This window comes from Pholis gunnellus (genome assembly GCF_910591455.1).
Source record: "Pholis gunnellus genome assembly, chromosome: 6".
In the NCBI taxonomy this organism is placed as follows: Eukaryota; Metazoa; Chordata; class Actinopteri; order Perciformes; family Pholidae; genus Pholis; species Pholis gunnellus.
This window is the reverse complement of record NC_136532.1, coordinates 11,341,356-11,365,384: the sequence shown is the minus strand read 5'-3', so window position 1 is coordinate 11,365,384 and position 24,029 is coordinate 11,341,356. Positions and strand designations below refer to the sequence as shown.

Sequence of the window (24,029 nt, the reverse complement as noted above, 5' to 3'; positions counted from 1 at the left end):
TGTTTTATACTTGTTGAAATGAGGGGTTCCATTCTCCTTCACATGCTGCCCTGAATAGTCTGTACAGCAAATCCTGTTTGGTCTATTCATTCAAAGTCGAAATCTAACACAAGTGCGCTCTCGACATGCGCGTATTCAGTAGCTCCGCCGTCTGCTCCTTTGAACGCAGTGATTCCGCTGAGGAGGCATCGCATCAGTGTCAGCCGCAACAATGGCCGTCTGGTTGGTCCATCAATCTCCGCCGGCAGCAGAGAAGGCTGCACTCTGATTGGCGTTTGGACCTCTGCCTGACAGTCCCCGAAAAGAGTTCTTAATCAATACAACAGAATGTCTTGTCAAAGTGGTCATGAAATCAGTTTAGAAATAACGCTGGTAAAAAATGCGTGATTTGGCAAGTTATAATCGAACCAACGATTGCCTGGATATAAGAGTGGTAATTTTGGATCTTTCAAAGTTTCTTAAGATGCTTATTTGTATGATTTTCCCCTTTAGAAGGCTCTTATAAGCTGTAACGAAACTAAAAATGTATGAAGCACATTTTTCTGTCAATAAAAGCGCTGCATTTGACATGAATCACATTATTGTTTAAATAATTCTCAGTTCCAAAATGGGTATTTTTAGGCCCAGCAAAACGAATATATCATGTCATCATTGCTAGAGCAATACTCTTTTTTTGTTCCACACAAAAAATAATTTCAGCTCCTGATCATCTGGCATTGAAAAGAAAAGGTTGTTTTTTTTTTCAAACCCTGCTTCTTTGCCCCTTACCGATACTATTGTCTCTGTGTAGAGTTTGTGCGCCTGGACAATGGAAGTAAATCTCCCCCCTTGGATCCCGGCTCAACCCACCATCTGCCAGCGCGGGACAAAGTCAGATGTTCCCCCAATTCTGAGAGCAGTCTTGGGGAATCCTGCTGCCGAGTCTCCGCCCTGTCGCCGTGTCCCTCACACACTTCCCCTGACATGATTGACAGCTCTACTTAAGCATGAAAAATCCGTATATGATGACACACTTTAATAAAATTCCTCTACTGAAATGCGGGGAGGTGCGCTCTTTAAAAAATGCGTTGCTTGTATCGATTTAATGGTTCTTCGTCTCATCTCAAAAGAAGCACTACATTACAGCCAGTGCACACACAGGATTATGTTTCAGTGCCTTGTTAACAAGCTCAGGTAATCGACTTAGAATGATTGCTTATGTGCAGGAAAGCAAAGCTTCCTACGGTTCCTCTGCAAATTTAAAGTATCGGTCTAATCCAAGGAGAAAATATTAATTTAAAACCTTTGATTTACTGCACTTTAATTGCTCAGGGATGTGTGTGGTTATCATGCAAGTATACTTTGAGCTATAGTTAGACCTGTTGGGCGGTGGCAGAATGGTGACATTACAAACCATCAAAACACATTTTTGTTGTCATAGTCAGTCAACAGGTTTCGGATGTCATCGCGGGGAAACATGTTGTTGAATCAGGTGATGCGTTTACCGAACATAACCTTTGTTCACTCACATAGGCGTATTTAATAATGACCTACTTTGTTCATTTGAGAAGAAATAAATAATCACAACGATCCCGCCTTGAATCGAGAGTGCATCGTTCACATTTCCCTAAAGTTAATATAGATCACGCTTCACCTCGCTGGTTGTACGCTTTAGCCTATAGCCTATATCTATAATGCATGTATTTGTTGAGAAAGTCAAGCTGGCTGAAAGCTGTGCATTTATCAGAGAAACAGATGAAGTCAATAGAAAATCCTCATCATGATATCCATGATATTATAAGTCTTCTGTCCACTTCAGCCCCACAGGTGCGACAGGCTCGGCCGTGATTATCACAACCCGCAGGACTTTGCTGTCTAAATGTGGCTTTTCTAAATTGGTGAAGCGGAGAGTTGGGGCGAAAATGGGGGATTAGGCAAACCACAAACGTCTTTCTAATCAATTTAACCCGCTGAGACGGTCAGCCCGTGTGTTTTAGGGAGGAGGTGAGGGGGGAATCAGTGACTGCTAAACTAAACAATGGGGTATCGTGTGCCGCTCGTCCTCTCCAGCATTCCCCCGCTCCCATGGGACACCCACAGCCCCTCTGTGTGGATGGCACTGTGTCCACGGAGGTCAGAAGGGGCGTGGTCGTGTGTGTGTGTGTGTGTGTGTGTGTGTGTGTGTGTGTGTGTGTGTGTGTGTGTGTGTGTGTGTGTGTGTGTGTGTGTGTGTGTGTGTGGAGGCGCAGCAGCTGGTTCCCGTCCCTCTTCTCCACTGTGCAGAAAACAACGCAAGCTAATGCGACCCACCAGGTCTCCCATCGATCGCCATATATTGTGCTCGTTTTGTTTGTTTGTTTACTTATTTAGGATTGGTTGTAGATCCCCCGGGAAGTGTCGGCATCCGCAATTAAGGTTGAGTGACCACCTTTAGCCTAATTTCTTAACATCAAAACCCATTAAACATTTGCATCCATCTATATAAGCCCTGTTGTGATTTAGCGTTTAATCATTTCTTAAAAGAAAAGAAAATCTAATGTGATTTATTCTAGAAGTAAAGCAAAAGTAAAGCAAAAAATACATATTGAAAGTTCAGAGGTTGGTTCTGAATATCGTAATATTTCTGTAGCCTCCATGTCACTGTTTTCTGTTTGATCAAATTTGATGTTTTTGGTTTTCTGGTGAATTGGATGAATATTAGCAATATAGTTTGAATTACACGAAACATTTCACCTTCACCACAGTCATGTCTCTCTAACTCTCTAACTCTTTAATTTACCAGGCCACAATTAGTTATGTTATTGTGCCCAGCCCACATGGATAAGACACCAACACTTTGGAAAGTACATTCGTCAGACAAAACCAAGCTTCTTAAATAGATGTCATTACAAACAAAGAACTTTGAGTTCTCTTTAAAGGTAATGCCAGGAAGCCAGCTTGCACAATATCAAGGTATTCAAACTGGCCCAAATCCAAATGACAATGTTCCAAGTTCCTTTAATTAAACAAAAAACAATATGCAAATATTTAGTACACAACAATGCCAGCGCACATTAAAGGATGGGCTGAATTAATGCTTAGAATGCTTTTCAAGTCAAAAGTTTGCATTGCACAATGACATGTACAATGAACTTGTAGGGTTAAAACAACAGTCGTTGGTTCTTCAAAGAGGATGCCTGACCTGCAAGTGATGAAGAGCTGAGCATGAATTCACTCCACTTAATAACTCATATTGCACACTGGCTTGCAGCAGTATAGATGCACTGCAGGTGAAACACACCTAAACTCATTTCATCATCTGTTTGCTGACATTTTTACCTGTTTTTAGGCTGATAGCACTGTAAATAATTTGTACACAAGCATTTGCTATTGAACATCACTGAAAGATAGCATGGTTTTTATGATCGCCATGATTTGTTATCACTGTAATATAAACTTTGCTTTAGAGAATGGTGTTGCATTGCACACTTGCCAACCAACCACTGAACTGAGGTCAAGTGGGTCTTTCCAATTCATGTGAAGAGGTTTAAGGGAAACTGTTGATGTCAGTTGTTACATTTAGAGATTGTAGATACAACATAAATAAATATCCCTTCTGAAAAAATCTTCTCTTTATTTAGTTCCAAGCATCAACTTGTTTTGAGTCTTTGCTTTCACTTATACAAAGTTTAAAGTGCCTGTGTTTAAAGCACAGATTCACCTCTATGGTTTATCGAGATTTGAATGATACCAGTATAAGCTACATCTACAAATTGACGGTTCATTAAAAAAACTATTAAATCCTCAAGATGAACAGAGCAGGACTTCAGTTCATCCAAAACCACAGGTTGGTAAGTCTTTCATGACTTAAAAGATTGTATGTCAGGGCCATCTACTGGTCTGGTGAAGAACATCATCTGTGGTTTTCTGGGTATGCAAACTACGGTGTTGAGATCCTCGGAAGGTGTTGTGTATCATCAAAAGAATCATTCAGAGGCAGTTGTTAATCTGTATAACAATCATTTATTTTTATCAAACTAAAGGTGACTTTCACATGTACATTCTGAAAAAACATTGTTCCCAAAGAAATCGGTTACAAATGACAGCTATTGTGTCATTATCTTATTTGAGGATCGCATGTTTGTAAGTTGTACAATACCTTACAATTTTCAGAAATGAGGGAAAGACAATAAACTGAATAATTCAAAAGAAAAGTAGGGGAAAATATAATATATTAAGTCAAGTAGTTTTCACATTCTTTTTTACAGCATTTTACAACAAAAGAAAAATAGTAGAATAAGCTATGTCCTTCATGTAACATAAAAATATCCCTTCGTCCAATACAAAATCTTTTAAAACAAGCAAGGTTCACTACAACAAAATGTCTATTTTAAGATGTTATTTCGTCTTTAATTAAGACTAGAAAGTGCGATTATCTCATCGTATTGGCAGCAACTAAGAGGTATATTAGACTAAATAACTGGTCAAAACAGATTTCCTTTTGCAGCGTTTTAGGGATGCTGTGGGTCAAAAGCTGTTTCAAGAGCAGTCTCCTACTCAGTGAACAGTAAATGCCCTGAGAAGAAACAGTCACGGGTCAAACCGTTGCCATCGTGGTTGGCCACCAGATAGACATGGTCTCCCTTCTGAAGCTTAATGTAAGTGTTGCCACTGGCTGTGATGTAACCTTTCTGCGAGGTGGTGAATGAGTGCACGATCATATAATCGTTACGCATCAGATCTATACTGCCATCCTTTTGGAAGATGGTGCAGTGGAACTGGAATTCATACACGCCTGGATGCTGACATGTAAACATTCCTGTTTTTGGGTCATAGCTGTTCTGTCCATTGTAGATGGTCTCACTGAAGAAGATGGGCATTCCAGGACTGGGCATGTCGTTGCCAAGTCGCATAGAGAAGGCCACTTTCTCAAAGGTGCCAGGAGGTCCAGGAGGTCCATATGGTCCTGTATGAAAAAGAGACATACAATTAGAAAGTACAATTATATCAACAGGACCTTCCCCTTACTGTAATTTCAAGTAATACTTTTCAATTTAAATATTTATGGATGAGTTGTAGATGTACCTGTTGGTGCCCAGGGTCCATGTTGGTATTGTGCTACTAAAAAATTAAAAGGAAAATCAGTATATTCAAAATATTCTAAAGTCAGAAATGATTGTCTTGGTCAACTGTGTCAGATGGGATTTCAGGACATCAACTCACCATCCTTCCATGGACTGAGATCAAAGGCAGGGAGGTTCTCACACTGGGTGTAACCGTAGCCTCGAGGCCGGTACAGAAAGGGGTTTTTCGGTACTTCAGTGACACCAGTGTTGTCACAGATAATGCGTGCGAGCGAAGTTTCCCTCAAGGATTTTCTCTGGGCCTCAGTAAATACTCCATCATTCTCCCACCAAAGTCTGAAATTGGACAGTTTGGTAACGTTAAAGTCTATGAATCTCTGAATCTCTCATTAATGTAAAGGTGCAGGTAACACAAATATCTCCACATCGTTAGCAATGTCAGTTATGAAACATACCGGTCTCCCTGGCGGATCCGCTGGAACTGTTTAGCAATCATGCAGGCAAACAAAGGTCCCACTCTTCCTCCAGGGACAAACGGCTCAGCCACTCCAGCCAGCCACACATCAATGTTAGCAGGTGTTTTGTAGAGATCCAGAAGTTTCTTGGCCAATTTTGTGTTGTTCATCACTTCAGCCAACTCTTTCAGATTACGTGGTTGGGTCAGCCCACAGAACTTGCGCCATTTGTTGTAGCCTAAAAATGACATACAGGGTAAATATGCTGCAATGTTTTAGGAGTGTGATTTGTAATACCTGCAAAATCCGAGATATATAAGTAAAATGTACTCTATATATAAAGAACACATAAGTATGAAGACTAAATAACTACCAGGGAGTCCATGGTCTCTTCCTCTCTGTATGTTGAGGGCGGCCAGATCCAGTGCCAAATCACCAATGAATTTAAAGAGCCTGTCCCTCAGCTCATCAGACATCATCTTATCCTGTGTGTTCAGCTTGGCCGGACGACCCACCAGGCCCCTGATGATTGGGTCCAAACCACCTGAGGAACACAAGAGATCATTTAATTTTGATCAATTGTATTAATTATCTGTTTAGGGAACGATGAATAAGTTGAAGACCTTGGCATTACCTTCAAAGACAATCCTCCACGGTGTGAAGAAGGCTTTGTGCAGCAATGGGCTGGGGTAAACAGGGTGCTCCTGGTACTTCTCATTAAGACGAAACATTTTAGGCTGAACCATCAGATGAGCGAATCGGTAGGCAGCTGTGGCGAACACATTGGAGATCGAGGGGTCCACCTCTTCATCATAACCAGGGTAGGTAGACAGGTGGCTGGCAATGAAGTCTGGACCAACAATGTGACCTAAGTAGTCTCTGAAAGTGAGAACCTAAAAGACAGAAAATACACTGAGTTGATTGAACCATGTGAAGACATACCAATATTTCTGTAATCGACGCAGCTAAACCTGTCTCTAACCTGCGAATATCCTCCCATGATTTTACGTGCTTCTTGATAGAGTCTCTCTCCGTCCCACTGAGGATTGAGGTGTGCCAGACCATTGGCCAGACGGTTGTGCTCACGCAGGAACAGTGTGTGTAAAGTGGTCAGACCAATTTGCTCATTGACCCGCTCGTCACCTTTAAAGTCAAATAAAATGAGGACAAAAGTGCTGTCAGCCCTGTGCGATGCTTGTGATGGATTTAACACTTTACAGATTTGTACATCAGTGTTTTGGCTGCCACTCACCAGCCACAAAGCAGGGCACCTCCTCTGCATATTGGTCATCAGTAATGCGGACTCGGGTGGCACACATGTTGGTAACCATGGTGGAGAAGGGCAGGAGCTCACGGCTGTTGTCAGTGTACTGTTTGTTAACTCTCATCCGGCCCTTATCTGAGGTGAGGTCTCGTAGGAAACGAGCTTTGGTGTCCTCTGCACCGTACACCTGACCTACATCAAGGAAAGCTGTGATACCGTTCATCTGCTGACGGACGGTGCTTGCACCAAACATGTGGCCGAAGTTGCCAGAACCACAACCTGCTGCTGAGCGGAAGAATGGGAGGCACTTGTGTGAGCTATTGCCAAGGCGAGGGTCTTTCTTGGGAATCTGTTTAGATAACAATATACAGTTAACATTCGGTGTGTGTGTGTGTTTTAGATTAATTCATGTCTTTTCTTGTGTAATGCAGCGAACACTGACCTCAATGGGGAAGCAGGGCTCTGTGTTGTCACAGCTCTTGTCGCAGTCAATCCCGTTACTGTACGAGCGGATCACAGGAGAGTGAGGAGTGAAGGTCAGGTCATGATCAGTCCACTGGCCGAAGATTGTTACCAAGTGACTGAAGAGTGAGTCGCTCTCCACATCAGAGTTTGCTGTTTGCAGAATTCTGTTGGACACTTCTCTGACCTGAGAACAGGATGTGGACAATGAGCACCATGGTGAAAAGGACTTGTACAACTGCAAGTGTTTTTCTTTCCATGGTCAGTGAAGATGATATTCTGAAGTATGTTACCAATGGAAGAAGCTGTCCGTTGATTTTGAGCTTCGGGTCCCAGCCTTTGGCCTGAGAGATTTTATCCTGATACTCAGCAGGGAGCCAGCGGGTGAAAGGCGTGTTGGAGGATCCCCACCGGGTGTTTTCCCTACACAAGAATAAAAAAATTCCCTTACTGTGTTAATCTTCTCTGTTTTGAAGAGAACTTTCATGTCTCTTTGCATTTGTTGAATTTTTGAGTAAAAGGAATACAGGGAAAATGATAAGGGACAACAAAAGTTCCAAGTCAAACCCAAAATCAGGGACATGATGACATTTTTCCTGAACTAAGAGATAGATGTGCAGTAAAGTGTATATAAAATGTTGCCATTGAATCGTTGCCTCACTTGTTGTTGCAGGCGTTGCTTGGAGTGCGAAACTTGTCTAAATTGCTAATTGTTGTGCAAGAAGGGGCACGATGTTGGGGAGAGCAGCCAGTCAGATCAGCAATGACCTTCAGATCCTCCTCAGTGATCAGATCTAATAAACAGAGACAAGAAATTAGCATCTCAGCTGCGACCGATTTACAAATGTTTGAAAGAAATTTCTGTGAAGCTGTAAAGGATAAACACCTGTGGCATTGATGGAGCGTTTTTGACGTCTTTGCAAAGACTTCTGGATCAGATTAACTGCATTATGCATATAGTCAGCAGCACGCACAGCATTACGGGTTTGCCCAACAGGCTGCTTCACCAACCGCAGGATGTCTGAGGGACTCACTGCATTCATCCTCACGCGTCCAACGCTCCTGTATTGTGTGGAGATGTCACATTTATGATTTCACTCAGAATGTCTTCAATAGCAATTTCATACACCTTTGTTGAACAACTTTTTGTTCAATCAAAGTAGGGAAGAATGTGTTCAGCAGGCTACACACTCACACTCTCCTGGAGTACTCATAGGCTGAGTCTACTGTGGCCTTGGCTTCAATCACAGCCCTTTCAATGTCACTCCTGCTCAAATGGGATTCTGAAAAAGAATAAAATACAATTTCTTTCATTTATTTTCTTGTTCATACTTAATACTGACGTTTTTGTCCAGTGCATTTCTGAGATGATAATTTTTCCTCCATACCACACAGTTACAGCATTTTACAAAATATATATTGTCTCACAACGAACAAACAAACTCAAACATTTTGACTGAGATCTGATCAAATTGATACAAAAAATAAGAGAGTAAAATGTAGTTGGAATCAACCAAATAATGAATGCATTTAATGCTATGTGTAGCTATTCTAAGTGGGAGGATAGAGGTATTACTCACCAGCGTTCACCTGGCATTGCAAGCTCAGGTAAAGAACTGCAGCCAGTAGGCAGAGAAAGTGATTCATCTCTGTAAAAAAAGACAGATATTCTCCAGTCAGTAAGGCACTGGTCAAATCACTGAAACTAATATCATATTTACGAATCTTCTTCTAACCAAATACTTGAAAGTACAAAACAAATATAATCCAATCTAATACTTACTTACTAATAATCGTTAGTTATTGGCCATAGAATATTAACTGCATCTATTAAGTCAAAGTAAATAGAATATAGAAAGTTGAGAATAAAAGTAAAGCAACCTTTGAAGTGCAAAGTCGTGTCCTCTGATTATTTGCAGTCCCTTTTATTCTTTCTGGAGGCGTCCTTTAACACCCATGTATGTCAGGAATGTTTCTCAGACAATGAGTTATTTCTTTTTCTTCTTCCTAGTTCCGCATCTGCAGCAGGATTCCTGTTGAGCAACTTCAAGTGTGCCACTTACGGAAACAAGAGCAAGACTATCCTCTCACTGAAGATCAGTTGGTACAAGGCCAAAGTGTGTGTGACGATACGCTAATCTTGTTTTATCTAGTTTATCCGTAAAGACAAAATTCAGGTCCGGCAGAGGAAGACATTGGCAGGAATAATTAACAACGTTATTATTGGTTGATGAGAAAGAGAAAATATTCTCTCATAGTGACACATTTTGCTTTATAATTTATTGTTTCATTTTTGTCATGCATTTATGTCTTTCTTTGTAAATTCTTCAAAATCTGTACAAAAGAAAATGCAATCATTTAGGACTAAACTGCTGTGGCGCTATAGCCTGTTGTGTCAAATTTTATAAATATTTAAAAAAACATTTAAATAACAGTTTTTTTTGTTTTGTTTTTTACCGCAGTTACGTAATTTTCGTCAACTGTTCTTCTTTCGGAGAAGACCTATGTGAATATTGTATGGTTCTAAAAAATATAAATAATAATGTAAGCCATTATAATAACAGGCTACATTCTGATAACGCTAGCGTTTTCGGGGAAGTCAATGATGTCAGTAGAGTGCCAGTAAGTTCCAGGTATAGAACCATTAACGGAATGCATGACACGCGGGCATGAAAGTCCATTGCGTGCGAGCGAGACAAAACATATTTCTGCACCTATGCTGAAAAGAAAACAAATTATAAAGTAGTTGGTGCCTAAGATCATTCGGTAATCAGCTAACGTAAAAATGTCGTGGGCCGATGGATATTCTGATAAGATTCCAGCTTTTTAATTAACGAAAACTTAAGTGTGCTTCTCTTATTGGATACAAATGAAATATAGATATCACCTAGGCTACATCTAGAGTGAAACATAAAAGCATTGTTTTATTTGTCCAAACTAATTCATTTTTTTATATATAGCCAGGCCATTTTTATGTTTCACAATTACCAAACAACCTGTTCTTTTCTGCGACATCAAGTTAATAATATTATTAAATGTATTACATTTATGCGCATATTCCACGCGGGTGTCTTGGGCTTCAGCAATGTGTTCTATGGATTTAGGCAACGTGTTGTTGGAGTACATGATGGAAGGTAGACCTTTCAATGTGATGCCAGCCCGTAATTATGACACGCACACACACACACACAAACACACACACACACACACACACACACAGGTGCGAGATGCGGGTCAATGTCAAACTGGGACTCTGGAATAAAACAGAGCCATCGTTAGTTAGTGTTATTGGTGACATCTGTTCTTTTCCTATGCCAAGTAAGAATGTCTCCTGTGAAAAAGTCCTATTTTTATGAGCCACAGCCGATCCATCCACCTGTGTGCACGAGCCTTTTTTTCCAAGTTTCAATTGGATTGATTAAATTTAACCCAATCGACAGCATATGACATCTCAGATTGACAATTTGTGGGATGTATTAATAAGCCAGACAGAAATGGAACAAGGTGTGCTTTACAGTAAGCCTGGCACCATTTAAAATGATTGATGAGTATTATGTAATGTGATAGGTGTTACCCGGAATTTCCAAACTGGTTTCTCTCATTAGGGCTTTCAAAAACAAGTCCATGCCCTTTTTGCAGGACGTGGTTCCATTTTATATGATCTAAACTAGTTTGGACCTAAATCTCGTCTTTGTGTACCTTTGTTTCATGGTGTTTGGTAGCCCACAGCAATTTAACAAGACCCACATTTCCAAGTTGTATGCAGGATATAGCCTACAGGGTGGACTTTTAAATTCTTCTCCACAAGTAAGTTTAATGAAGTCAGGAACCTCCCATAAATACAAACAAAAAACAAACTGTATCACAATAACAAAATCTACAGAAGTAAAGTAATACAAATAAAGTGATAAAGTAAAAAAAATAACAAAAAGGTTAATTTGGCAGACGCTTCAGTATGTTGTCTTTGGTTATGAAGTGTGTTTTGGCAACATTTTGTAGCAATTATCAAGTAAAAAAAATAAATAAATGTGTTGGCTGGAAGGGTGTGTGGGATATTAAAGAGTAATGATATGCAGAAAAATGAAGCACTCCCACCTATCAACTCAAATTCTAACAATTCAATTCAGTTCAAAGGGACTTTTTGGGCACGAAAGCTTCGAGAACAATGTTGCCAAAGCATCAAAAAAACAAAAGTCCTTGTAGCAGTTGGTAAACTCATCTAAACTAAGTCCACTGCTGTCTGGCCAACATAAAGTATCATATGCGTATAGATTCTGTTGGAAAAACTTAAATAGTGTTTTTGTTTAGCCACTGTAATCTAAGCAGCTGGTTCCATAAAGTCTGTGTCCTTGTATGAACCAATCTTCACACAAGCTTTCTCAGCTGTGTTCTTCATTAAGTGTCTTAGTTGTCTTTCTTAATGGCTATCTCATCTGTTTGTTTACTTACGACCGGGCGTCAAGAGAAGATAGCAAATCTGTTGTGTTCACGTCAGTATATACATAGGCTGATTTGCAACCATGACGTTTCCTGATTAGGACAAGATCACCCTTTAACAGAACGAATTGTCAAAGAAACGGCTCCGAAGTGATGTGTCCAGAACTTATGCAAATTACTCTGTTCCAACGTACTTGTATGTTATCCTCAGTATAAATATCAGAGACTCAGAGACAGACCTCTGAGCAGCCTTGATGCATATTCTGTATGTGAATGAACTCTGTCTCCTTCTTTTAAGAATAAATGTCCTGTTTAATGATTTTTACATCGGCCTCGAGTGAATTTTTCTAACAGATTCGTTCCATGACAAAATATTTCATAAAAACATGCTTGATTTTCATCACATGGTTGGATGCTGGTCGTTTTCGAAGAGCTGTAAAAGGTGCAGTGTGTTGTATTTGGCATAGTCCAAATACATAGTCCACAGAAGGTTGACAGGACTTTTGTCTAGGAGACCGCTGTTAACGAAGCGTAAGCATAAATTCAGTCAGGAACACTATATCTTTACTCTTCTTTTCATTCTTAATCGCTCTCTCCTTGTGATTACTCTATAAAGTGATTGTGGGCGTTCACTTTAAGTTAACCAACTAGATTCTGCAGTTTCCTTGAAGCCAATCACATCGTAGCTGTTAAACTTTAAAGTGTTCTCCTCTCTGCTGCTGTCAGTTGTCATTTCAGCTCTAAGCAGATGTGACCCTCCTCCACCCCAGTCGCCTTCAGTCAGCATCACAGTCATGCTCCTCATTCGTCATCAGATTGCAGCAACTCCCTTCATCATCACCACCACCAGTATCTGGACTCCAGGGGGATTAGGCCTTATCGGACCACAGTATAACTACCCTCTGTAATATTGCTTCAGGATGGAGTCCAATCGCCAAAGACTTTGCACTATTCATATGTTATGCATGTATAATAAATCATTGTTATATTCGAATCAAGTCTCTCCTGATTGAAATGTCGTTAGTGTCATTAGTGCCCCAGAGGAAGGTAAGAGCTCAGATAGGAACTATGAAGGTAAAGCTGCATGAAATGTTGTTTAAATGTATACTTTGGTAGTAAGTGGTATAGTATTCATTTGTTGGTTAAAGGTACTATCCACTAACTTTAATCTTACTTCATACATGCAAACCAAACTAAACTGCAAACACCGTTAACATATTTGGAGTTCACGGTCGCAAAATGTCATCTTATTAAAATGTATTCAAGTTTTCTAAAAACACACAAATTTATGGTTTCAAGGTCCCGCAGACACAATGTATAAGAATGTAAGCTGTGGCACGCAGCATGATCAAATAAGTTGATCAATGGAGTAATTTATTGTGATTTGACTTGCACGTGTGATTATTATATATTATCTTCATCAAATGTTATATATTTAGACATGGTATATATACCAAGCCAGCGTGACCCCTGTATGCTGTGCAGTATGTATTCTCTCATGGTCCAATGTTGCACAAGCACCAGAGATCTTGAAACTATTAGAAAAATGATACTGAGTCATAATTGAAATAACAATTATTTATCATGTTACACTTAACCTTCATGATGTAAATTGTCAACTCTTAAAACAAACAATACTATATTCCACATAATTCTTTTTGTAAAATAGACACCTTGTAAAGTGTTTAGAAATTAACAGAGAGGTCACATTCATCTCTTCTACAACTTCTACTCAATATTCTCCTTCCATGGACTGAGATCAAAGGCAGGGATGTCTTTACATTCAGTGTAACCGGACCTTGTGGAGTACAGGAAGGGCTGTGCTGGTACATCAGTGATACCAGTGTTGTCACAGATGATACGGGCGAGCGAGGTGTTCCTCAGGGAGTCCCTCTGGGCCTCAGTGAAAACTCCCTTCTTCTCCCACCAAAGTCTGAAATTGGTAGTTCATGTTTAAAAGTGCAAGTAACACAACTATCTGCACATATTTAGTACATGTCAGCCAATAATGCATTTTTAGTGCTCACCGGTCTCCCTGGCGGATCCGCTGGAACTGAGTGGCAATCAGGCAGGCAAACAAAGGTCCCACTCTTCCTCCGGGGACAAACGGCTCAGCCACTCCTCCCAGCCACACATCAATGTTGTCAGGTGTTTTGTAGAGTTTCAGCAGTTCCCCAGCCAGCTTCTTATTTTTCAGCACTTTTGACAGCTGCTTCCTGTTTTCTGGCTGCGGGAGCCCACAGAACTTACGCCATTGGTTGTAGCCTAAAAGGGGGCACAAATGGTGAAAATGTAGCCATGTTTAAGATAAAGTATGATCAGTAATGTCTGCAAAGTTGCAGATAAAATTCTAGAGATACAAGAAAATAAATAGAAAGACTCATTGAGAGTTATACCAGGGAGTCCATGGTCTCTTCCTCTCTGCATGTTGAGGGCGGCCAGATCCAGTGCCAAATCACTGGTGAATTTAAAGAGCCTGTCCCTCAGCTCATCAGACATCATGTGATCCTGTGTGTTCAGCTTGGCCGGACGACCCACCAGGCCCCTGATGATTGGGTCCAAACCACCTGAGGAGCACGAGGGAAGATGTTAAGTGTTTGCTACTGCTGCTGATTCCACTGAGAATCATGACCTCATGCACTCTGCAACTCATTGTAGTTTTGAACTGCTTTAATAATAATGATAATAGTAATAATATTATAATAGTAATAATAATAATGTATACAAAAATATGAAGAAGAAGAAGCTATTATCTGCACTTCGAGATCATTTCTTACTTTTAACTAAAGTTAACTAACTCTAACCCTTTTTCAGTGGTGTCATGAACGCATCTAACTGTTTCATTGGAGACTCGATCGTGAGGAACGTGAGGAGAAAAGCGGAGACTTTTTGCTTTTCCGGGCGCGAAGGTAACCGACATCCTGGAAAAGTTTTGCCAGCATCTTGGCCAAACGCCCACTTGCCCGGGACTTGTTGGTGCATGTGCGAGGCAATGGCATTTCCAACCAGTCCTCTGAAATACTGAAACAGCATTTCAGCATTCTCCTGGACTACCTTGAGGTCCATGGTAAACGGGTCTTTATCAGTGAACCAAACCCCACTCACACAACCGTGGTGTGGGTCGGTTAAGCCGCTCTACACGAAGTCAACCTGCGCAGCCCGAAACGTGGCTTTTAATGATTATTTTAATCTTTTCTGGAAACATCCTGCCCTTTTCCGCCCTGATGGCGTCCACCTAAATGGCTTAGGGTCACGCACTCTAACTGACAACATTTTCTACTTCATCTTGACCTCACCGTCGCACTGACTGCCCCCACACCCCACATTTCCTCACCTGGTGATAGCCTGTCAACGCATGCATACCCCTCCGTCATCTACAAGCAACACTAGCTCCCCCTGGCGGCTTGGTGCAGTCCTTTAATGAGCATTGCACCACATTGCTGTAGCTACAAAGTGGCACCTTTTAAGGATAGGACTAGGGCTTTCTACAACACTTCTCCGTGGATGACAGACGCTGTCTGCACACTGAGACCGAAGTGTCGCGGGACAGAGCGGCCATCGAAACCCACTGGGCTAGTAGAGCATCGTACATATATCTCAAAGACCTCAGAGTTTCTTTTAATGCTGTAAAGGAAGCAAGAACTGCTTACTTGGCAAACTTAATTTCTTCCCCAAAGATAAATCCTAAGATTTTGTTAGACACAATTAATATAATTGTTTCACTGTCATTCACGATGCTGGAAAGGATTTAGAAGGCAATCGATGGATGAGAAAAAAAAATATTATTTTTTTCTTTCACTGATAATTAGAGAGAAATATGCCAGCCTCCCCCAGAGTAAGACTGCTATACATGTATGGATTTCGGGAGGATCTCTCGGAGGATTGTTTGCTTTCCTGCACATTCGCTCAGCTCTATGGCACTCTTCAGACGTACTTGCTCAGTATTATTATAATAAGCCTCCAGCCATCAGTGGCAGCACAGAGCTCTGAGCAAGTAAGAAAATATACACCCTATTGCAGTGGTTCTCAAACTTTCCTATCTTAAGGCCCACTTCTGATTGATTCAAAATCTCAGGGAATCACTTACCAAATCATGAGAAAAACAGATAACATGAGAAAAAGGAGAACAAAATAAACAGGGCTTTTAATAGGCTAAATTTTCCACTTTCTGCTCTAATGACCAACATAAATATTCAGCTCTACAATCACTGCCTGCCATTACAAACCCAAATATATTGTATTCATGGTCACCTTTACACATGCTTTGAAACATATACTTATACTTAATAGTTTCAACAACAGATCCATTTTGTGTCCGTGGAGGAAATGTCAGCACGCTAACGGCAAAACAGGTTTGTCTTACCTGATGAGTCATGATTGGTATGGTGACATTCAAACCTAACTGGTTTGATCTAACCATTTCGCAGTACCTCCACAGGCCACTAGATAGACCTCTCAGACCCAAAAGTGGGGCCCCGACCAAGTGTTTTTACATTCAGGGAAATCATCTGCACTGCACTGGAATAAGCCATACATTCTCTCCTGGCTGTTTACCTTTCCTTTAATAATGTGAACATCTGTGATTTAATATTTTCAACTAAGGTGAAAAGACCTTGGCATTACCTTCAAAGACGATCCTCCACGGTGTGAAGAAGGCTTTGTGCAGCAATGGGCTGGGGTAAACAGGGTGCTCCTCGTACGTCTCATTCAGACGAAACATTTTAGGCTGAACCATCAGGTGACCGAATCGGTAGGCAGCTGTGGCGAACACATTGGAGATCGAGGGGTCCACGTGTTCATCATAACCAGGGTAGGTAGACAGGTGGCTGGCAATGAAGTCTGGACCAACAATGTGACCTAAGTAGTCTCTGAAAGTGAGAACCTAAAAGACAGAAAATACACTGAGTTGATTGAACCATGTGAAGACATACGAATATTTCTGTAATCGACGCAGCTAAACCTGTCTCTAACCTGCGAATATCCTCCCATGATTTTACGTGCTTCTTGATAGAGTCTCTCTCCGTCCCACTGAGGATTGAGGTGTGCCAGACCATTGGCCAGACGGTTGTGCTCACGCAGGAACAGTGTGTGTAAAGTGGTCAGACCAATTTGCTCATTGACCCGCTCGTCACCTTTAAAGTCAAATAAAATGAGGACAAAAGTGCTGTCAGCCCTGTGCGATGCTTGTGATGGATTTAACACTTTACAGATTTGTACATCAGTGTTTTTGCTGCCACTCACCAGCCACAAAGCAGGGCACCTCCTCTGCATTACTGTCCTTAGTAATGCGGACTCGTGTGGCACACATGTTGGTAACCATGGTGGAGAAGGGCAGGAGCTCACGGCTGTTGTCAGTGTACCGTTTGTTTACTCTCATCCGGCCCTTATCTGAGGTGAGGTCTCGTAGGAAACGAGCTTTGGTGTCCTCTGCACCGTACACCTGACCTACATCAAGGAACGCTGTGAGAGAGTTCATCTGCTGACGGACGATGTGGCCGAAGTTGCCAGAACCACAAGCTGCTGCTGAGCGGGTGAAGGGGATGCACTTGTCTGACTTTTTGCCAAAGCGAGGGTCTTTCTTGGGAATCTGTTTAGATAACAATAATCAGTTAACATTAAGGATATGTTTGTGTGTGTGTGTGTGTGTGTGTTTTAGATTAATTCATGTATTTTCTTGTGTAATGCAGCGAACACTGACCTCAATGGGGAAGCAGGGCTCTGTGTTGTCACAGCTCGTCTCACAGTCAATCTCTTTACTGTACGAGCGGATCGAAGGAGAGTGAGGAGTGAAGGTCAGGTCATGATCAGTCCACTGGCCGAAGATTGTTACCAAGTGACTGAAGAGTGAGTCGCTCTCCACATCAGAGTTTGCTGTTTGCAGAATTCTGTTGGACACTTCTCTGACCTGAGAACAGGATGTGGACAATGAGCACCATGGTGAAAAGGACTTGTACAACTGCAAGTGTTTTTCTTTCCATGGTCAGTGAAGATGATATTCTGAAGTATGTTACCAATGGAAGAAGCTGTCCGTTGACTTTGTGCTTCGGGTCCCAGCCTTTGGGCAGAGAGATTTGATCCTGATACTCAGCAGGGAGCCAGCGGGTGAAAGGCGTGTTGGAGGATCCCCAGCGGGGGTTTTTTCTAGACAAGAAAAAAGTCGTTATTTTTCTTTGTCTCACACATAGGTGCACCATGCACCAGTAATTGACAATTATACCGTCAATTATACTCCACCTATCTACTCCCATTGTTAACATCTTTCTGACGGATATGAAAGGAAGTAAACAAGAGACCTGGGAGGAGTATCAATTTGTCCACAGATGCAAACGAGTTGCCTCACCTGTTGTTACAGATGTTGCTTGCAGTGCGAAACCTGCCTAAATTGGGAGTAGTCCTGCAAGAAGGGACATGATGATGGGGAAAGCAGCCTGTCCGATCAGCAATGAACTGCATGTCCGCCTCAGTGATCAGATCTAATTAACAGAGGCAAGAATTAGACATAGCTGTGACTTGCCGCTACCTGTATAGAAAATTCAAAGAACCTTTTTTGGATAAACACCTGTCGCATTGATGAAGGGGTTTAGACGTATGCCTCTTTCCAAAGACCTCTTGATCAGTTTAACGGCATTATGCATATAGTCAGCAGCCCGCACAGCGTTACGGGTTTGCCCAACAGGCTGCTTCAACAACCGCAGGGTGTCTGACGGACTCACTGCATCCCTCCTCACGCGTTCAACGCTCCTGTATTGTGTGGAGAGGTTCAAAGTTGTAAACACTGAGATGTCATTGCTTGTGACGCCGGACAACTTCTAGTTGAATGTATTTTACACTTTCATACTGTGCCATTTGTTTTTTGTATATCACTGCAGAACTTGTGGAGCAGTTCAGTAGGTTTGTTCACTCACACTCTTCTGGAGTACTCATAAGCTGAGTCCACCATGGTCTTGGCGTCAATCACAGCTTTTTCAATATCGCTTCTGCTCAAACATGGTTCTGAAGGCACAAAACATCTTTCAGTTAGTCTGCTCTCTGTTTTCTTACAATCCAGTCACCTTTCACTGTATAGCTTCTTTATTTTGAAATTATCTCTTAATATTGATGGGGGTTTTTTGCCCAATGGATTTTTGGAGCTATTACGCAGGTTTCTTTCATGTAATTACAGCAAAACACTATTGTAGGAACTCATGTTCATCTGGGATCGTCTGTATTTAGTTTTTATCTAAATTAGATAAATTAACTCCAGTAGGAGGTGTATTTTAAACACATTTATAACAACTGTATTTAATTTAATTCAATTTGATAGAGGTCATACTCACCAGCATTTTTCAAACACAGGTAAAGACCTGCAGCGATCAGGCACAAAACCCCCCTCATCTCTGAAAAAGATGAACACGGTCCTATTATATACACACTAATCAACTGATAATACTAAATATACAAGAGGGCATGGTTGCCTGAAAGTGAAGAACATCTGCTATTTGCAAGTGTGAAAAAAAGTTAGACAAGAAGTTTGACCGCAACCTGTTATATTTTGGATGTCCCACTTTCTCCGGTGGCAGTTTGGAGTTGGCGTCTGTTTTTATAGGTCTCAATGTTTCATGAGCTGGAGACACCCCTTTGCCACACCTCAGTAATCTTTGTTTGAGCAGGTTCCACAAAAGATGACCTTGTTGTTTAGCAGGAAACGAGATAATGTCACTATGTCTTAATAATGCACTATGTTATTAAACCAAAATGTTTCAATGTAGGACTGAAGGCCAATTTAATTATCTGCAATTTGCTTTTAAGTTGTGCAGGGCAGGGCTCTTTTAGCTCCAAGCAGTTTGAGCAGCCTGCTCAGCGATGTGAAGGTGGCTGAAAATTACTTTTTACATAAACGTTTATAGCAGACGTTATCTATTGAGGTTGTTTTTCTTTCTTTTACCCAGATATTCTAATGTTTTTAACTAATTACATTTTTTTTTTTGTTAATTTCAATATGACATCTTTGGAATTTATTTTAATATTTCTAATCAGAGTTCCACTCTTTCGAGATCATTTTCCAGGACTTTTTCAGTGATGATCTGGCCGGCCATAGCTCAGCGATACACTAATAAGTTTCTCTCTGTAGAAGTTTAGAGACATGCAGTCTATATTACTTATCTATGAAATCATCTCTCACATGCTTATAGAATAATGCAAAAACACCTGCAGATACTTCACGTGATCGTGATGTCACAAATGTAAAACAAGTTGGGGAGAAAGCAATATTATACAAAGTCATCAAACCTGCACCTGCTACCATGTAAATTGACTTGGGGTTGCATTTACTACGTTGCCACAACATAACCAACGGCAGCCTATCAAAATACTCTCGTCCATGAACTAATTGTTGACGATGTAAAACACAATGTAATATCTTTAAATTGTATTAACTGTATTATTTTGTACTGCCTATGTATTCCTGCCAGTTCTGTCTGTAACAGTAACTTGTCAGACAGAAACTATTTACATTAATGAACAAACCTCTGTGAGTAAAATCTTTTGGTGTAGTGTGAAGAGAGCCCAGACCAGACCTGTAAGAGGTCACACCTTAACGTATAAGGCCACTACAGACATGTGAGTTCTCAGACCTAACTCACTCCCTGAACTGACAATGAATGCACATCTTGGGTGCTGATAGTTTCAAGGTCCCTTGTCCTTCCTGAACCCCAGCCCACACCTTTTGTTGAACAGTTATTTCCTGTAACCCTGTATATAATCATGAACTCACTCTGGTCAGAGAGAATTCTACGGTTAATATGATCCTGAACATAACTTAGACTGTTCAGATGTTTTGTGGAGCAACGATAGAAAGGTTACCCTTGTAGTTCATTCTCTGAGAGGAGAATGTTGAAGTTATTTCTCCAGGACATTTGACTTTTTCTGTCAATTTCCACGTGTTTTCAAAAACTGGAAAATTGTTCAGCACCTTCTCAACACAGAATCTCTAAACAATCCAGGTGTTATTGTTGTGTTTTAACGATGTTTCTGAGATGTCCATAATTCAATTCAAAGTGCCTCACGATGACAGCAAATACTACAATAGCCTATCCGTGGGCTTCAGTGGTCATTGCCCTCGACAAGACACAGATTGTGTTGTTCAAATCATCTTTAGAGCCCAGAAAAGGTTCAAATTATCTAGTAATTCACAAACTGAGAGAATAGATTGACATCAGTGCGATATTAAAGGTTATTTTCAGAATATCTGTACACTGTACTGGAAGATGGGAAGTGTTACTTATTGTAATTTTTGGGTCTGGGAAAGTTATGTGAGCAGAGAATTACGATCCCTACCAACTACCAAAACACTAAAAACAACCACTGACAAGAAAAACACATTTCAATTCAAATTGGAGGGTAACTTAACGAACTACTATATTATTAGCACTGACTCTAAAAATCAATATTATAACATTATAGCAAAAAAAACGGAATTATATAACATTAGCTGACAGATTGTTTTTATAAGCTCGTCATACACTCAAGCAAACAAAATCAGAAAGGCCACGTGCCTGAACAAAAAGTCACGTCGGCCTAAGCCCCTGCAGAGCAAGGAAATTACTTTTACGTTATTATTGAATGATATGACTGAACTTAAGCTTCATTTGAGTTACATAGACAGTACATACAGGTTGTTGCTTAGTCACAGGTGTTTGGCACACTGATAAGGAAGTGGAAATATAAACAGCAAAACAATGGGAGACTATGGCACGCAATGTTTGAGGTGGGGCGTTAAAAGGGTAGATGCTAGAATGTACCAATTAACAGGGTTCACGATGTCTAGGTGGAAACTTTGTTTCATTAAATGGTAGAAATCCCCTCATGAGTTGTCCCAGCTGAGGCCTATGAGCTGTTCTTTTCTGTTGAATACCTCAGTAACAAGAAGACTGAGCTGACAGGCTCATATGTATATTTAGTTTGGCCAGTGTACAACATAGCGCCTTTTCACTTTGCATTAAATAATCTTTACGGGTCTGGTGTTTGTATCCAAATATTATAACTGCAGTGACCAATCTGCATCAATTGCAGAATGCAGCAGAAAGGTGTCTGGAAAACTCTAAACACAGATAGTGTTGGTCCCGGCTGGATTACTTTGGTTTCCTATTTGTTGTAGAATTCAGTTTAGAAATCTTTTAATTCCTTGTAAATATCTCAGATCATTTTACACCTCATTCCTCAACCAAATGTTGTCCCACGTCAGGACACGGCCATATCTGGTTTATTTTTAGATTTTAGCTCCAACGCAATATCATGTCAGCTCAATGGAAGATTCCTTTAAGCAGACAACATTTTAATTAACCTAATCTACAAAGATGATTAATATAGGGCAGTTTGGGAGGAGTGCAGTTCAATTGTGTTTGAATAGTGTTTTAATACATTAGGCAATAACAACTTCCTGGCTTACTTCCCGTCATAACAATTCTAAATCAAAACAGATTTTTTGTCAGCTGCTGGTAATAATACTGGCTGGACAAAGTAAACATATCTCCTGTGACAGAACAACTCCCATTTAATTAAAACAACAAGTAACATAACTTAGTTTCTTTAGTATCTAACCTCTAACTATCTCAAGGAAGTACAGTAACAGTGAGGGATAGACTGTCTGTCGCCGGTCAGACAGCTGATGGGTCTTTTTTAGTAAATAGATTATTTGATTGAGAGTCATAGAGCGAAACAAAGAACGCATGAGGAAATCAAAGATGCCAAACCAGAAAAGCCATAGTAGTTCCCCAGTATTGCCTGGTATTCATCTGCGCTGTTTGGAGCAGATCAATTCAACAAACACTGTCCAATGAGGGTATCATATGACAGAATGTGAAAAATAATTTATTCTACTCCATGTTTTTGGGGAAGAGGGAGAAAAATGGTGCCATGATAATAGTTAATATAAACACTGACTATCCAATTTCAGTGCACTCCAGGATAAAACGCCTGCTTGCAGTCAAGTACATTTAGAGGAGGAGATGAGGCTTTATATGGGGGCCTTACTCCAAACTGTCGTGAAGCACACTGATTTAGTATTTAAGTATAAAAGTTTATTATTGTGATTATAAATCTGGTTTTATGGATAATACATGGAGATGGGTATGGCATTTTATGTTGACGTATTTCATCCTTGTAGGCTGGTATATGATAACATACTTTCTGACCATGACTAGTGTGTGCTGGAATTTTGTTTGCATGTGTGTGTTTGCACACCTGTGGACTCTGTCAGTCAGCAGGTTTGTCACACCTTTGTCATTGTTTTGGCCTCTTTTGTCTGAGGTGTTTTTCTTTCAGGTCCACTAGATGTAACAACAAGACAAGTAATCTAGTTGGTAGTGTTGTTTCCTCATATTCAGTTCTATCTGCCTTCATCTGCAGTAAATACCTGTATCTACAAAGACGTGACAAATAACTGATAACTGACTGTTTGCTTTCTCAAGATTTAAGAATAAGCACGTTCGTAGAATTCATTCACTTAAATGTAGTTTGGTTTGTACATTTGGGACAGCATGGAGCAAATTGTGTGATCAGTGCAGGCAGAGATGGGCAGTATTTCTATTACTTGTATTTGAAATACGTATTTCAATTACTTTTGAGTATTTTGTAATTCGTATTTGTTAGGGCCGATTCAAAATCTAACGTAATTTGTAACAAAATACTTTAGAGTGGAGTAATTTTGTATTTAAAATACTCAAAATACTTTCTCCACAAATCAAAAAACAGTTCACGAGTTCAGTCTTCAGATCTTCAAGTTCAACGGATTGTCTGTCAAGTTAAATATTGTATCTGAGTGTGACAGATGTCAACTAGCTTGATGTATAACTTATGTCTGGGTCTGGCTACATAGCCTATTGTATATACATGGTGATGGTTATAATATCAAGCTAGCGATCGATGCTAACATGCTAATGACGCTAGCATGCTGTCTAGGCTAGTGCATAGCCAGTGTTTAGCAAGTTAGCTTATCAGTCGAGTAGCTAGCTATAGGAAGAGGGAGATTGGGAGCTTGTATGTAATATGTGATGAATATTTTCTTGTTGATACAAAACAAAGTTTATGGGCTGTTAAGTCCCATTAATACAAACATATATATATACATAATCAATCAAGTTGTTGTCTTTTAAGAGCTTTGCTTAGTTACACTGACATTCTGTGACTGTTCTTCCTTTTTGTGGGGTTCACCAGAGCTTTGTGTAGATTATATAAACCTGAATTCTCTGCTATACCACATTGTGAGAAAACGGAAAATCCAGTAAAAAGTATTTCCTATATTTTAAATACAAAATACATGTATTTTGTTACATTTTCTGGCACCAGTATTTTGTATTTTGTATTTTGTTGTAATACATTTATTTGGGGGTA

The 24,029-nt window shown here is 40.4% G+C and overlaps 2 protein-coding genes across 3 annotated transcripts; both read right to left on the bottom strand.

Annotated features, from left to right (window-relative positions):
• Window positions 1-3,964: 3,964 nt before the first annotated feature.
• On the bottom strand, window positions 3,965-9,127 carry LOC306697301 (eosinophil peroxidase-like). Of its 2 annotated transcripts, none has more exons than XM_079161124.1 (15): window positions 9,007-9,127; window positions 8,804-8,872; window positions 8,419-8,506; window positions 8,110-8,285; window positions 7,885-8,017; window positions 7,517-7,646; window positions 7,204-7,410; window positions 6,750-7,110; window positions 6,480-6,640; window positions 6,132-6,390; window positions 5,871-6,041; window positions 5,498-5,735; window positions 5,182-5,378; window positions 5,044-5,079; window positions 3,965-4,924 (listed from the first exon to the last, which is right to left on the bottom strand). In XM_079161124.1, exons 2-15 carry the CDS (start codon window positions 8,868-8,870, stop codon window positions 4,512-4,514), a joined length of 2,637 nt encoding a protein of 878 aa, XP_079017250.1. In that variant the 5' UTR covers window positions 8,871-8,872; window positions 9,007-9,127; the 3' UTR covers window positions 3,965-4,511. The 2 variants fall into 2 exon arrangements, with proteins under 2 accessions (XP_079017250.1, XP_079017251.1); XM_079161125.1 differs by having other exon boundaries at window positions 9,011-9,120.
• Window positions 9,128-13,388: 4,261 nt separating this feature from the next.
• On the bottom strand, window positions 13,389-19,027 carry LOC306696972 (eosinophil peroxidase-like; the record flags this gene model as incomplete). Its single annotated transcript, XM_079160708.1, has 12 exons — window positions 18,977-19,027; window positions 18,566-18,653; window positions 18,220-18,401; window positions 18,001-18,133; window positions 17,672-17,801; window positions 17,359-17,565; window positions 16,902-17,247; window positions 16,632-16,792; window positions 16,284-16,542; window positions 14,057-14,227; window positions 13,688-13,925; window positions 13,389-13,593 (listed from the first exon to the last, which is right to left on the bottom strand). Exons 2-12 carry the CDS (start codon window positions 18,598-18,600, stop codon window positions 13,389-13,391), a joined length of 2,067 nt encoding a protein of 688 aa, XP_079016834.1. The 5' UTR covers window positions 18,601-18,653; window positions 18,977-19,027.
• Window positions 19,028-24,029: the final 5,002 nt, after the last annotated feature.